Below are 12,973 nucleotides of genomic sequence, written 5' to 3' on the forward strand. Positions count from 1 at the left end.
GTTTATTCTGCTGATACTTTGCTCCAGCCCATAACACTCATCATACATTTAATTTGCCCAAAGGGTGCTTTAGGCACCTCCATACATTGTGCATTCCCTACAGCAGATCTCAAAGATCACACTGCCAGGTAACTAAATGCCCACTATGCATCAATACAATTTAAAAAAAAAAAAAAAAAAAAAAAAAAAAAAAAAAGAGTTAAAAAAAAATTTATATATATATATATATATATATATATATATAAAGTAGTAACAGTAAGTGCTCCTTACATCCTTATCTAGACTCACTTCCCTACAGGGCTCTGTAGACAATGCAGAGCTCAGCACTTCCATTTGTTGTTGTTCTGGGGGGATCAGTAATAAAGGAACTGCTATTTCAATGGCTGCATTTCAGTCAGCAGATTCAGCAAAAGAGTCGATTAAATTGAGTTTACATTTAAATGAGTGACTAATGCAGACCAACAGGAACAGACCTATAAAGCAAAACAGCTGGTGCTGAGAAACCAATGGCCATGCTACATGTGTTGGGGGGGGTTCTTATCACTACTTCTGACATGGTCCAGTGATCTGCAAGTAGCTGAGGCACAGTAATTATCCTCCCAAAGCCTCTTTTCAGTTTAGTTTCATCTGAAACAAATCAGGTCTGAGATCACACAGTGGTGATGACCTGAAGGCACTCTTGAGTTGAGCTAGAAGACAGCTCCACCTTAAGAGAGCACCAGGAGACCACCATTCCTCTGGTACAGTGAATCTTCATGGAAGAGAACTATCAGCTTCCATCACAAAGTCCCCCCCTCTCACATGGGGACTGTGTTGTTTTTTGTGAAGAAATATAGATAAGAAAAGGGGGGAAAATTAAAAATCAGAAAAAGTACCTGCCATGTGGATTCTTACACATCTAATGAAGAATAATCTAATGTGAGAACACTCCTTCACCACAACTGTTTCCAAAATCATGGACCTGTAAGGAGTGACCCATAGAAGTTCTGGAAACTTATAATTTGAGATTTATTTGTGTAGATTAGATAGCATAATCAAAAATGCCCCAAAATTACTTACACATACAAACTGCCAAAGGTAAATTGTTAAAGCCTCTTTACATCATAAAACACGCTAGAAGCGATAGCCTGGAAAGCAGTTTCTTGAGCTGTGCATTTTTTCTTTAACAGCCTTATATGTGATGGGATGTAATTGTTTACCCACAGGGGCAGATACAAGACCAGGTCATAGACACATGAGATTCCTTGTTTTACAGAGTCCTTGTTTAACAATTATCAAATACAAGGGTCAATTAATTCTGAGAGTGAAAAGCAGAAAACTGTGATTAGAGTAGCCTAATCTGCAGATAACACTGATGGCCTTTCCTGTCTTGCTCTTCCTGCTAGCTTCCTGTAGTTGGCAGTGATGGAATCCAGCACCCATAGAAGGAAAAAGCAACAACTATACATTAACCAAACTCACAGATCACTCACTGCACGAGGGCATCCTCTTGGGATCCAGATCTGGCTAAGAGACCTGAATGCAAGCTTTCCTCTACCCAAGGGAGTGCTCATACCACTAGTGCCTCCCTTTGCAGATATATTTTAAGGAGAGCAAAGATCCAGCTCATTGAGGCCAGCAAAGGCACTTTAAGAGGTTCCAACATCAGCATCTCCGTGCCTCTCCCTCTCTGCCCACAGGTTACAGCACTCTGAGATGCACAAATTCAGCTGTTTGTGTGGGCACACTTCAAACTCTTTCAGTGAAACAGTCTACTGTAAATGCAAAAACACCCCCTGCTGGGTTTTGGTTTTTTTCTAAGGCGGCAGAGGGGAAAGCTGGAAGGGAGGAGTGGGAGTCTGACTTTTTCCATCAGACTATGCCACAAAAGCTATTTGTACAGCCATATTCTGAAACAGATGAGGAAATAAAAAACTTTGAGGGTGGGAGGGATGTAGAGATGAAATGGGGGTAATGGGGAGAAACAAGACAAGCAGCTGGGACTGGAACCTCAAACTGGCTCCACTTCAGTAGCATTCATAATGGGGAACTACACATGAAGCCCATCTTTACTTTAGCATCTTTAATCAGAAAAGGACTCCAGACACACTTGCTAAATGTCTGAAACACCCAAAATGAAGCTTCAAGTCAGACACTCAAGCTTCAAAGAGAAGCAGCAGTTCCTGTGGCTCCCAGTGCCCATGTGCTGCTCACTAGTTTTGCCTGTGCCCAGGTGCAGCTCCTGGGCTCAGCTGGCACTGCCTGCATCTCCCTGCTCCTCTGAGACCCGAGTCACGGTGCTGCACCAGGCACCCAATTTTGGGCTATAACAATCCTGAAGCTGGAGATGTGCAAAAAAGACAGCCCCCTAAACTTGCCTACAAGTGCCATAATTGGACCCCCTCGCTTTTTTATTTTGCTTGTACCATGGCTAAGGAAGATGAGAACAAGAGACAGCAAGAAGAAGGGTTAGAAAATGCTGTATCTGCTGTTCTTTTTTTCCACTTTCCATCAGCTCCACTGAGGCCCACTCTCAGCCACTGCTTTTTGGGAAAGGTGCCATCCTGTACAGAATTTTCCTCCTGGTGGGAACAGCTTTGGGTGGATTAGAGAACTACTGCTGGGCAAAGCACATCTTTTTCATTAAAAATTTGTAAGGTATGTTCCCACCACTTAGCAGAACTTGTTTACATCTCAGCATTTCAGCCTGTGTTCAACCTGTGCTGTTTAAGAGGATTTTGTTTGAATGAGATATGTAAGTCAAGAGTCTTGAGTTCCATTCTGTCTTTGATGTGTACCTTTGGGCAACACATTTACTCTCTCTTGTGTCAGGTTCCCCCACCTGCAAATTAGAGATTTTCATAATTATCTTAATAATCCGTTAAGCACATTGAGAGTTTTGAATAAGCAGTGCAATGTGTAAAGGTTAATACTGTTTTTAAAAGCCAAAGCAACCCTTCTGTTACTTCTGCAAAAATACTGCATCTGATGTTTGAAAAATATAATTGCCAAGTAGATGTTAGTGCCGTAAATGTTCAGCACATGTTTGCTTCTACTGACGCACACTATTAGAAAAATTGCTTGAGACAAATTGAGATATTATAGAACAACCCTATTATGAAGCTAGACCACAAAAAAGCTTTTTTTAATTTAAACTAGATCATCAATAGAATAAGGAAGAGATGGATGAGAATGAGAAAGTTGGTTGTAATTATTTCCCTGCAGATCTGGAACATTATCTGACAGGATTTTAATTCTTGAGTCTCTATCAAAAGACTGGCAGTACTCCAAGGTCTTCAAGACATTTTGGTCCTTAAGGGTAGCAGGATAACTGTTTGAGTAAAAGGCCTTTACTTGCTATTACTTGCTAACCCTGTGCTACTCTGCCTTCAACCCCTTTGCCTAGAGTACTTGAGTCAATTCACATTTCACAAGAGAAACACAACTTTATGTCCAAAAAAAAGTAAATTACTATATACAATTATCAGAAATGTACTTCAAATGGAGAAAGATACTAAGATGCAAACGAAGTGCCTCAAATAGGTAGAGCTTTAAACTCAGACAAGGTGGGTGGCTGAACATGTGAAAATCTTGATGAAGCAAACTCTCCAGAAGAGAGGAACTATGGGTAAATAATTGTATTGCCAAAATCATTGTTTCAGAGAGTACAGAAGTTCAGGGATGCTCCCAAGGAACCAAAGAAGTCCCCCAAAAGCCCAACAAATCCAACATGCCAAAGAAATAAAACAACAACAAAACACAAACAAAAATAAAAACAAATAAAAATAACAAAAACTTAAAAAAAAAATCCACATACAATCAAACAAAACAAAAAACAAGGCTAAACCCAAAAAGCAGCTTTGAAGTTACTGTCAACAACAGCAAAGTTAAGTGAGGAAGATATACACCAAAATTAAAAGTTGTTATCTGAAATGTTTTAGCCTGAACTGCTGAAAGACAAAAATAAGGAAATATGAAAATAAAACTCCAGAATAGTGCAGGTTGGAACTCCCTACTTGAGGTAATAGATGCTTTGACAGAGCAACCTTCGTAGCTGAATTCAAGTAAAAACTAGCTAAATATTTCAGCAGGCAGTACAAGTCACCTAACCTTGAATAAACAAGCATTAAAATGCTTTAATTTGCCACCTGCTTTGCCAGTTATACCAATATAAGATATCATTGAATGCAACCTGCCTGGTAACTAAAAGCAGCTATCAAATATTAAACAAAGGACACATACAAAAACTTTCAAACAACCCACTGCACTTTCTCCTTCAAACCAAATTAAGCACCTTAAGTTCCTCAAAGAGACCAGGTGAACTTCAAAAATCTGCCAGGAAAGTCTGTTTTTTGTTTTGGGCTGGTAATTCTCTTGTTCACCTCTCATTCCCTTTACTGATATGAAGACCAACACAAAAGCCTGTCTTGCACCAGACATTTAACATCAGAACGGAAAGTAATTTGTACAATTCTTAACTTTTATCTTGAGTCAGGACAGTGGCACAGAACAGTTACTACATAAGACCTAAAGCTGTGATCTGTTCAAATTACTTTCCATTTCCAGAACTGTATTGTGTCACTAGCAGCATCCCTTACTAAATCTAGGGTGCCAGGTAGTCTCAGCCCTTTTTACAGGAGGAAATCCAAAGGATCAACCAAGGGCAAGGCTGCCAGGCCACCTGGAAACTTTCTGTATCCTCAGCATGGTCCTCATTTTCACCACAAAGTGATGGAGCTCACAAGGAATCAAATCATTGTCATATCCTACATCCAGTGCTCACCCTCTCCTCAAATGGGAAAAACTTTGTGATCTTTGACCATGGAAAGAAAATTACTTACAGAACACCTGCAGAGTCAAGCACACTGAGTATCTCAGAAAGGATTCTTCACTTCATTAATTCCAATGTGCAAAGTAACAACTTTACTGGACAGAATTACTGACTAAGTATTACTTGTGGCATTTGTAAATACCCCAGCAGAATTCAAGCCTATACCCATTCTCTCGATCACTTTCTCTAGAAGCTCTCAAATCCCTCTAAACATCCACATAAGCTCAAGTAGAGAAAGTGGAAAATTTCTGCTAACTTAGGCAACATAGGGACCACTAGAAATACACATCCATTAACTTCAGCCTTACATGACAGGGGAGGGAAGGGGAGCAGGAGAAAAAAGGAAAAAGAAAAAAAGCCACTAGGATCAGAATCTTGGCAGACAATAGCTTGATGCCAAAGTGAAGTGTTTTACCTCAAAAACCTATTAATGAATACAGCCTAGCTTCTAAATGCAACAAGATACTGCATTAGTTTGCCTATCTAGCTATTTTGGTCACAACAATAATAATACAACTGTATTGTGTCGTGTAAGATTTAAATACTGTTAAATTTTTGACAATACTGCTAGAAGTCATGCCTACTTTGTTATAAAAAGTGTATTTTCAGGGCAAAGTGCTGCAAGAATAAAAAGTTACTCCTAGACAACGTTATGAGAAGACCATTTTGGAAACGCTTAAAAAACAATTTCCAACATCATGAATGCTGTCTGTCATGACAATCAGTGGCATTTTTGCCAGTTTCTCAGAGCCTTTATTATTTTATTTTCAAATTCATCCTGCTACCAAAGAAAAGGAAATGCATTTTCTTTTTAATTAAAATAATTTATGCAATTACTAACAGAATATTTAACAAAACATATTTTTAATAGATCTATTTGGCTGAATTTTTCTGAGTGCCCGTATTTTCTTGTAAAAACACACTCTTCTGAAACATTTATACATTTCAAGCACTGCAACTATATGAGGATTAGAGACTGAATTTAATCCTTGAATCTAATGCTACAGTTTTACCATGCAGTTTTTTCCTTCAGCAAAAGAACATGAAGGGTTATTGCCATTAAAAGTCAAGGCAAAGCTTCCATGGACTGTAATGAGACTGGGATTTCACCCAAGGTTTTAAACTGTGGTTTGGGAAAGCGAATAAAAGTACATCTATTATTGTAACAAGTACTTACCTGCTAGCCAGACTGAGCAACTCATGTCTATCAGCTACTGCGGATTTCTTTTCCAGTTCCCACAACATCACATTGATCAGGTATGAATTCTTAATTACAATAGGCACTTCTTCAAACATGTTTTCATATGCAATATTTGCTTTTTTCAAGCTGTGGAAAAAGTTATGGAATATTTACTAATATAAACATTATCTCTCTTAATCTTAATCTTTGTTGAATTGTTGCCCCAACAAACAACAGTTTTGTAAAAATTCTTCATTTTCATAGTTCCACAATTAAACAAGAGTCAAGTTTTGTTAAGAAAGCATTTGCATGGCAAAACCTCACGTTTACAAAGACTAGGAAAAGCTGCTGTAGGAAAAATTCTCAGAAGACAAGCAGCCGCCTTGCTTTTTAATAGATTACCTATGCAAAAAAGCCTCCAGCGAGATTGTACTGACAGGATTAACTCTGCCCCTTCCAAAACATTTTACTGATTTTCCTGCCATCAGTGTTTCTTGAGCAGAACTAAACAGTTAGTCACCACATGATGCTGAAATACCTTTAAATAGCATAACTACTACAAGGAAGAACAATTTTCCCAATAACTGATAAGTAAAAATTTTACTGACCAAAAAAGTAGATTCACAAAATATTGTATGTTTTAGAATAATTCAATTCTGTGGTGAACATTAAAACGTACATTTTTAGTGTGTATTTTTTTACAATACACACATAAAAAACTATTGTTGTTGCCTTATAATAAAGTAAATAAAGTCACAGTAATACTTTACATTAAAATGCATATAAAAGTATGATTTAGAAGTTTCTAAGGAAATAGAGCCTTAACTTCTTTAGATTCATACTAGATTTTGGAATAAAACCTTTTGCTTTTTGCCTCCAATCCCCCTTTTTTTTTTTGACTGATCACAGATTTGTTTGCTCATAATTACAGTTTAAGACACCAAGCAATGAAATGAATACATTTTTCCTCAACGAAGTGATTTTAACAAGTTGTTTGATCTTTTGCTATGGAACACCAATCAGTTGGAGTCAAAGGATGCTAAGGCCTGCATCTGTAACAAGTAGCTAATCTTTTGAAACAGAGTAATTATCCGACTTTACTCCAGAAAATGGTGTCCACATGGGGAGTTAATTTGGAACAAACACATTGGGACAGCTATTCCAGAATACCTGTTCCATTTTAATTCTGGGGGAAAAAAGAGCTTAAAGATAGATCATCTATTTCCCTTCCCCATTTTTTTTTTTTATTTTTCTGTTTTCGGCTCTCTTCCCACATACAGCTATCTACATTGTGGTCCTCACAGCATGCCCTCTTGACTAGCCCCAACCCAGTTTGGGTGCCCCACTTCTGGAAATGCCCAGCCAGCCTTTCAGACCCCCTCAGCCCACTGTGCTACTGCACAACTGTCACAGCCCATAGAGGCGCGTTTTCCCCAGCACACACCGTTACATGAGAGTTTAGAATACAGTGTTCCATAATCCCAGGTACCCTTCTGCATCCCAGTAACTCAGCAAGCCCTGTGAGAAAACATTATTTGAATTTACTTACGCTTCTGGAGAGAAGTCTTTTTCCTTGCAAACTTCCATCAATTTGGGAGTCAGCCTATATGCCTTCAGTGACAAAGACCCTTGGGCAGTCTTAATGGGATCTATTATTAAAAATGAAGGAAGCCTATTACTACCTAACCGAGACTGCCTTTTTCTTTTTAAATATCTGAATGACATAAACAGGAGGGAAATTACTAAGTTGTCCTAGGTAAAAAAAAAATTAAGACAACAAACACAGGAAAGACACTATATCAGAGGCAGTCCTACTGCACTGTATGTGAAATGCAACCAACAACCCCATTAAAGGTCTAATTCACATTTATTTTTTTATATGAATTATCCACAGAACTTATGTAAGAGTGACCTCATTTAAATAAAGATTCTTCCTTCCAGTCATTCTGCAATAAATTAAAATATTCATTAAATATCATTTTATATGAAAATAAAGTAATTTTAGAGTAGCAATAACCTAATTCAGATCAAGCTGCCATGCTGCTTTGTGCATGACAATGTAACTGGTATATACAAAGATCTGTTTTGCCTTGACATATTCTGCCGAATTTAGGGGGAAATTTTCTAAACAAACTGTTACATTCCTTGGACAAAGAAGCTTAACACTTGCAGCATGATAACAGCTGAAGCATGCCAACACAAGAATAAAAGCTGTGTTAACATTCATGTTGTCTGAAACTTAACACAGTAAAACTTTTAGCAATTGGTGATAAAATGAAAACCAAAATAGACTGAAACAAGTGGAAAATTCATCAAGGTCTGATGATGCAATGTTTCCAGCCAATATAAGTATACTTTAACAACTTGTTCTTTACTGTAATCCAATTGTTAACATACTGAAACAATTTTGGGGCAGCTCATAAGATTGATCGTATTCATTAGTATTTTTTCTGACAGATACTCAGGACGTTACATTTACTTCTCAGCTGGAAACTATATGCAAGTCTGCCAGATATGGCAAACTGTGAGTGTTTGGGGAGGGGGAGGCTATAAAGCTGTTAAATTGCCTACGGTTCTGATACAGCACAGAACATCTGGTCTGGAGAGCTTGAGGAAACACCATTAAATAGGCAGAAAAGAAAAAAATCTTTGTGCTAAGAAACAGTCCAGGTTTTGTATGCTTCTGTCAGAGGTATTAAAAAAACTTGGCAATTCGTGTGATGATTGGTCAGTCACGTACAGAGCCAGACACGCTAGCAAGCGGGGTTTGTTAGACATCTGGTCGGGTTCCACCAGCCCCTTCCATGAGGGAGGGGAGATGAAGGAATAAAAATGAAGCAGCTACTCCAGCATTCCAAAACGTACACATCAGGGCTCTGATAGCAAGAAAAATAAACAGAAAGAAGGAAACCCTGTCTAGACTTAGCTGCTGCTGAGGCTGCCGTAGACACAGGGTTGGTATTTACTCGAAAAGGCCTGCCAGGCTACTCTTACAGGCAAAAGACAGAATACAAAAATAGTAGTAATAATATTAAGAGGGGAAAAGAGTAATAAAGGAAACCTCATACTAACCGTAAATGAGAACTACAGACTCCTCAATTGCATGCTGGTAACTGAACTGGGAGTCCAGGAGGGCACGGGTGACAAAAGAGCCATAGTATGTGGACTGGTACCAGCCAACGTGAAGATGATCAATGTTTACATGGCGCAGGCTTCGCATCATTTCCATCTGGTATTGGACTGGAATAAATAAAAAGCATGTTAAAAAAGTAAACTTACACAATCAGTACTATTTAAAGAGAAAGCTTGATATTAAATGAGTATGCTGTATTTTATTTTCATTTTTGCAACTGCCTAGAAATTTCTTTACTCACTGGACTGTCTTCATTAAATTCCAAAGTTTCCTCAGAGAATGAGAGTAAGACCAGCCTGAGTAAGCAGACCTTTTTCAGCTGCAGTTAATTGCAAAAGTGATCAACAAACTGTTACACGTCATTTACAGTGTGCATTACCTTCTGCATTCATAAAAAAAAAAAATCTGATACTGGGTTTCATTAAGCAATAACATTTTACCATTTAGTAACAAAGACTTATTGTGATTTAAGTTGCAATACTGTCTGGAATTAGGTAACTTTTGGAATCAAAAGGAGAATTATTTAATGAATATATGGAAGAGATTATAAACTGTGTCTTTTCCACAACATAAAACTACATTTTCAGTATTGAAGCTTGGGAAACCAGCTATAGCTGTTAAGATAGTTTTGATTGCATTTTATTTCCAATTTTCAGCACTGTTTCTTCTTTTTAGGTGTATATAAATGCAAAGGATGCATGCATGTATATATTATTGTTTTTAATATATATATATATATCTAAATACAGCAAGTTACCTAAAACAGTAGAGAACATATTTTTTTCTATTTTTCACACCAGCAGCTGTAAAGTTTCATTGTACCAACACAAAAATTCTATTTCTATTAAATGCTTCATTTAAACAGATCACCTTCATGGAACAGAGTTCTGTTGAGGAATATTTAACATAATCCCATCAAACAGAAAAAGACACTTTATCACTTATCAGACCTCTTAAATAGACAAACACTGTGCCTGCTGGTTAAATTTCAGGAAAGAGAAATCAGTGTGATTATCAGATGAACCAATATTCGGAGCCAACTCATAGGAAATCAACTGCAACAACACTACACAATCCTTAAGTTCCGTCTGCAGCTGCAAAAATTACAAAGATAACACACGCACACATACCCCATGTGTTCATTTTTGGTAATTTTTTTCAAGGCTTCTCCTTGTACCGATGCAAATATGATATCCATTATAAAAGACAGAAACACAAATTAATTACCCATAGAATGTGCTACATTCTCAGACCCCACTTCATATCCTTTCAAAAGGGGGGAAAAAAATCCAAACATATTTAAAGATATGAGGAGACATTCTTCAAGACTGGACAGATAATTTTCCAACTTATCACTCACCCTTGCAGCACAAACTACATTCTGCAGTCTTCTTCAATTGCCTTTTCATTAAATTGCCATATCTGACTGACTTTGTACTAAAGTAACTACACACTTACAGAAACCCTTGCAGACTTCTATCAGTATATGCTGATGATTGCATTCTATACCCTAGTATCTTAATAGAAATTACTTAAAATTTGTGTTTCATCCAGGGCCATGATGAATGAATCCTGAATCCCATTCAGGATAATACAGCATCCTGAAACTAATACAGCAAAACCACCCAGGCTTTGTTCTGAAATGCCCTAACACAGACAGTGAATGGGAGACCTGGCTTGATGTGAGTGTCTCTAAACCAAGGCAAATCTGGAGGTGCCTCTACACTCTTCAGGGCAGCCTGCACAATTGATCAAACAGATATTTCCAAGTCAGAACGAAAACCTTTCCCCTTGCCAAACCTAAGCAAGCTCATTGTACTATTTCCAGAAACAGAGGCCAGGCTGAATGAAGCTACTTACCCAGAGCCTAATGCTTTTGCATCTCAGTGTTTAGCTCAAAAGCAAAGATCTGTTTGTCAAAGAGGCTCAGTCCTTAAACTTTAAAAGATTTTGTGGATTTTTTGGAGGTGAAAATGGTAAGTTTCTAAATTTTATGATTAAAACAAGAACACAGATCTCCTCTAAAACAAACTAAAGACCTCTCAAGTAAACATGATTTTGAATTGAAAAAGTAATAATATCCAGTTATTAAATGTAGCTAGAATAAACTCTCTTGGTCAAAACAAGCTTTTCAAAGATATATCTGTGTAGAAAGCAAGAATGACTTGTTTTTCACATGACTTGCTACAACATGCTAAAAAAATGAAATTATAGTTAGATCCTTTGTAGCCAAATGAAATCATTAAGAAGAAAAACTAGAAAGGATTTTCAAAAGCAGTTGAAACAGATAAAGGATTTTGTGATAATTAAATTAAATTTAATTAAATGTGGATTTTTAGATAGCTGAGTTAGATTTCTTGCAGTGGCAATTCTCTTGTGATGGTGGACACACTCAAAGTAGAGGTGGTCATGTAACGATGGGAAAAAGATACTTAGACATAGATTCCTATGAAATCATGTGGCTGATACATCCAGATAATTTCCACCTTGAGAAGTGTCATATCCAAGAGCAGGAAAATATCCAGATCTTTTACAAACTTGAATGAAGGCATATCATGCTCCAAAAAAATGTTCTTCTGAGAGCTAACTGGTAACCAAGTTCCAGGACAAGTTCTTTTCTTAAACACAGTACACCCAGCAACATGTAAGAGATGTAAAACGATGCAAGAGATACTATCCAGAAGAAAAAGAACACACTGAAAACCATCCAGATTTCATGTCAGCAATTTCTCCTCTCATGACTGTTAGCAGTCAGATGATAATGAAGGCAATAGTGGAAAAAATGTCAAAAAACCAATAAAGCATCAATAGCTAACATCTTTGCCTTGGGAAAACAACTGCAGAAATTAAAACATGATGCAGTCCCCACCAGGGAGAAATGGAAACTCTTTTAACCAAACATATATATTTTATAACATGTATTAGTAGCTAGATAGCTCCAAAAAGCTGCCAACTTGCACAAATGGATAACAGCCCCCAAGCTGCTTTTGTTGATACCTTTACCACTGTTTCTTTACATTGTTTGCCCAATCTACAGAACATCATCTTTTTACCTAGCAGCTTAGCAAAGACTGGGCAAGAGCTCCCTCTCTCCTTCTATTTATTACTCAATCTGCTAGCATTTGGGACAGTTGTGAACTTTTTCTAGTGAATTCACTGTTTCGTGTCACAGTTGCTCCAAAGCCACTCTGCAAAGCTGACACTGAAAGAGCCACTTGGTCTAAGAGTGCCCAGAACTGAGGTGAGCAAAGAAAAGGGCAGGGGAACAGCCAGACCAGGATGCTGCCTCCTTCTCCCTCACATTTAGACAGTGTACCTACATTTTAAAACAAACTATTTGTTCAGGGATATCTTTATGATGAAGAAAGCCAACAGCCACACCTGCACTTCCCAGCGGTGCTGCCTGCACTGAGAACATGCAAACTCTGTCTCCTGAGCACCTGAGATTCTTAGATTTTTAAAAGATTCTCTCTTTTCTTAATATTAAAAAACACCACCTCCTTCCCCTAAAATGGCAATTTTTTGTTAGTTTGCAAACAAATAGGCAGGGGGAGAGAATTAAGGAAGCTAGAAAGCATTACTATAATCTGGCTAAAGCAAACAATGTGCAAAACTATACAATATGGGGTTTTGCTCGAAAATTATTGACTTGTGTGGATTTGTATTACCAAAATGCCTTGACTGACAAATCTTGACAGTAAACCTTATTACAGTAGTTTGCTTTAATAAACACTGTAGAAGATTTTTTTTAAATAACAGAATAGCATAAAGACATTTTCCTTTTGTAGAAAGTACTGCCAATATTAGAAAATTTATCTAGGCTTTAACATATAGGACATATATACCCTAC

At 37.5% G+C, this 12,973-nt stretch overlaps 1 protein-coding gene across 3 annotated transcripts in view; it reads right to left on the reverse strand.

Moving 5' to 3' along the window:
• EIF3H (eukaryotic translation initiation factor 3 subunit H) overlaps positions 1-12,973 on the reverse strand; it is an 87,833-nt gene that overhangs the window by 7,737 nt on the left and 67,123 nt on the right. For all 3 annotated transcript variants that reach the window (XM_085572466.1, XM_021546491.4, XM_085572467.1), the window contains 3 exons: positions 9,063-9,230; positions 7,540-7,639; positions 5,988-6,137 (listed from right to left, as the gene is read on the reverse strand). In XM_085572466.1, the coding sequence (XP_085428592.1) occupies positions 5,988-6,137; positions 7,540-7,639; positions 9,063-9,230 (418 nt within the window). The remainder of the gene's footprint in view (positions 1-5,987; positions 6,138-7,539; positions 7,640-9,062; positions 9,231-12,973) is intronic.

The sequence above is a fragment of the Lonchura striata genome, chromosome 2, assembly GCF_050655825.1.
Source record: "Lonchura striata isolate lonStrDom1 chromosome 2, ASM5065582v1, whole genome shotgun sequence".
In the NCBI taxonomy this organism is placed as follows: Eukaryota; Metazoa; Chordata; class Aves; order Passeriformes; family Estrildidae; genus Lonchura; species Lonchura striata.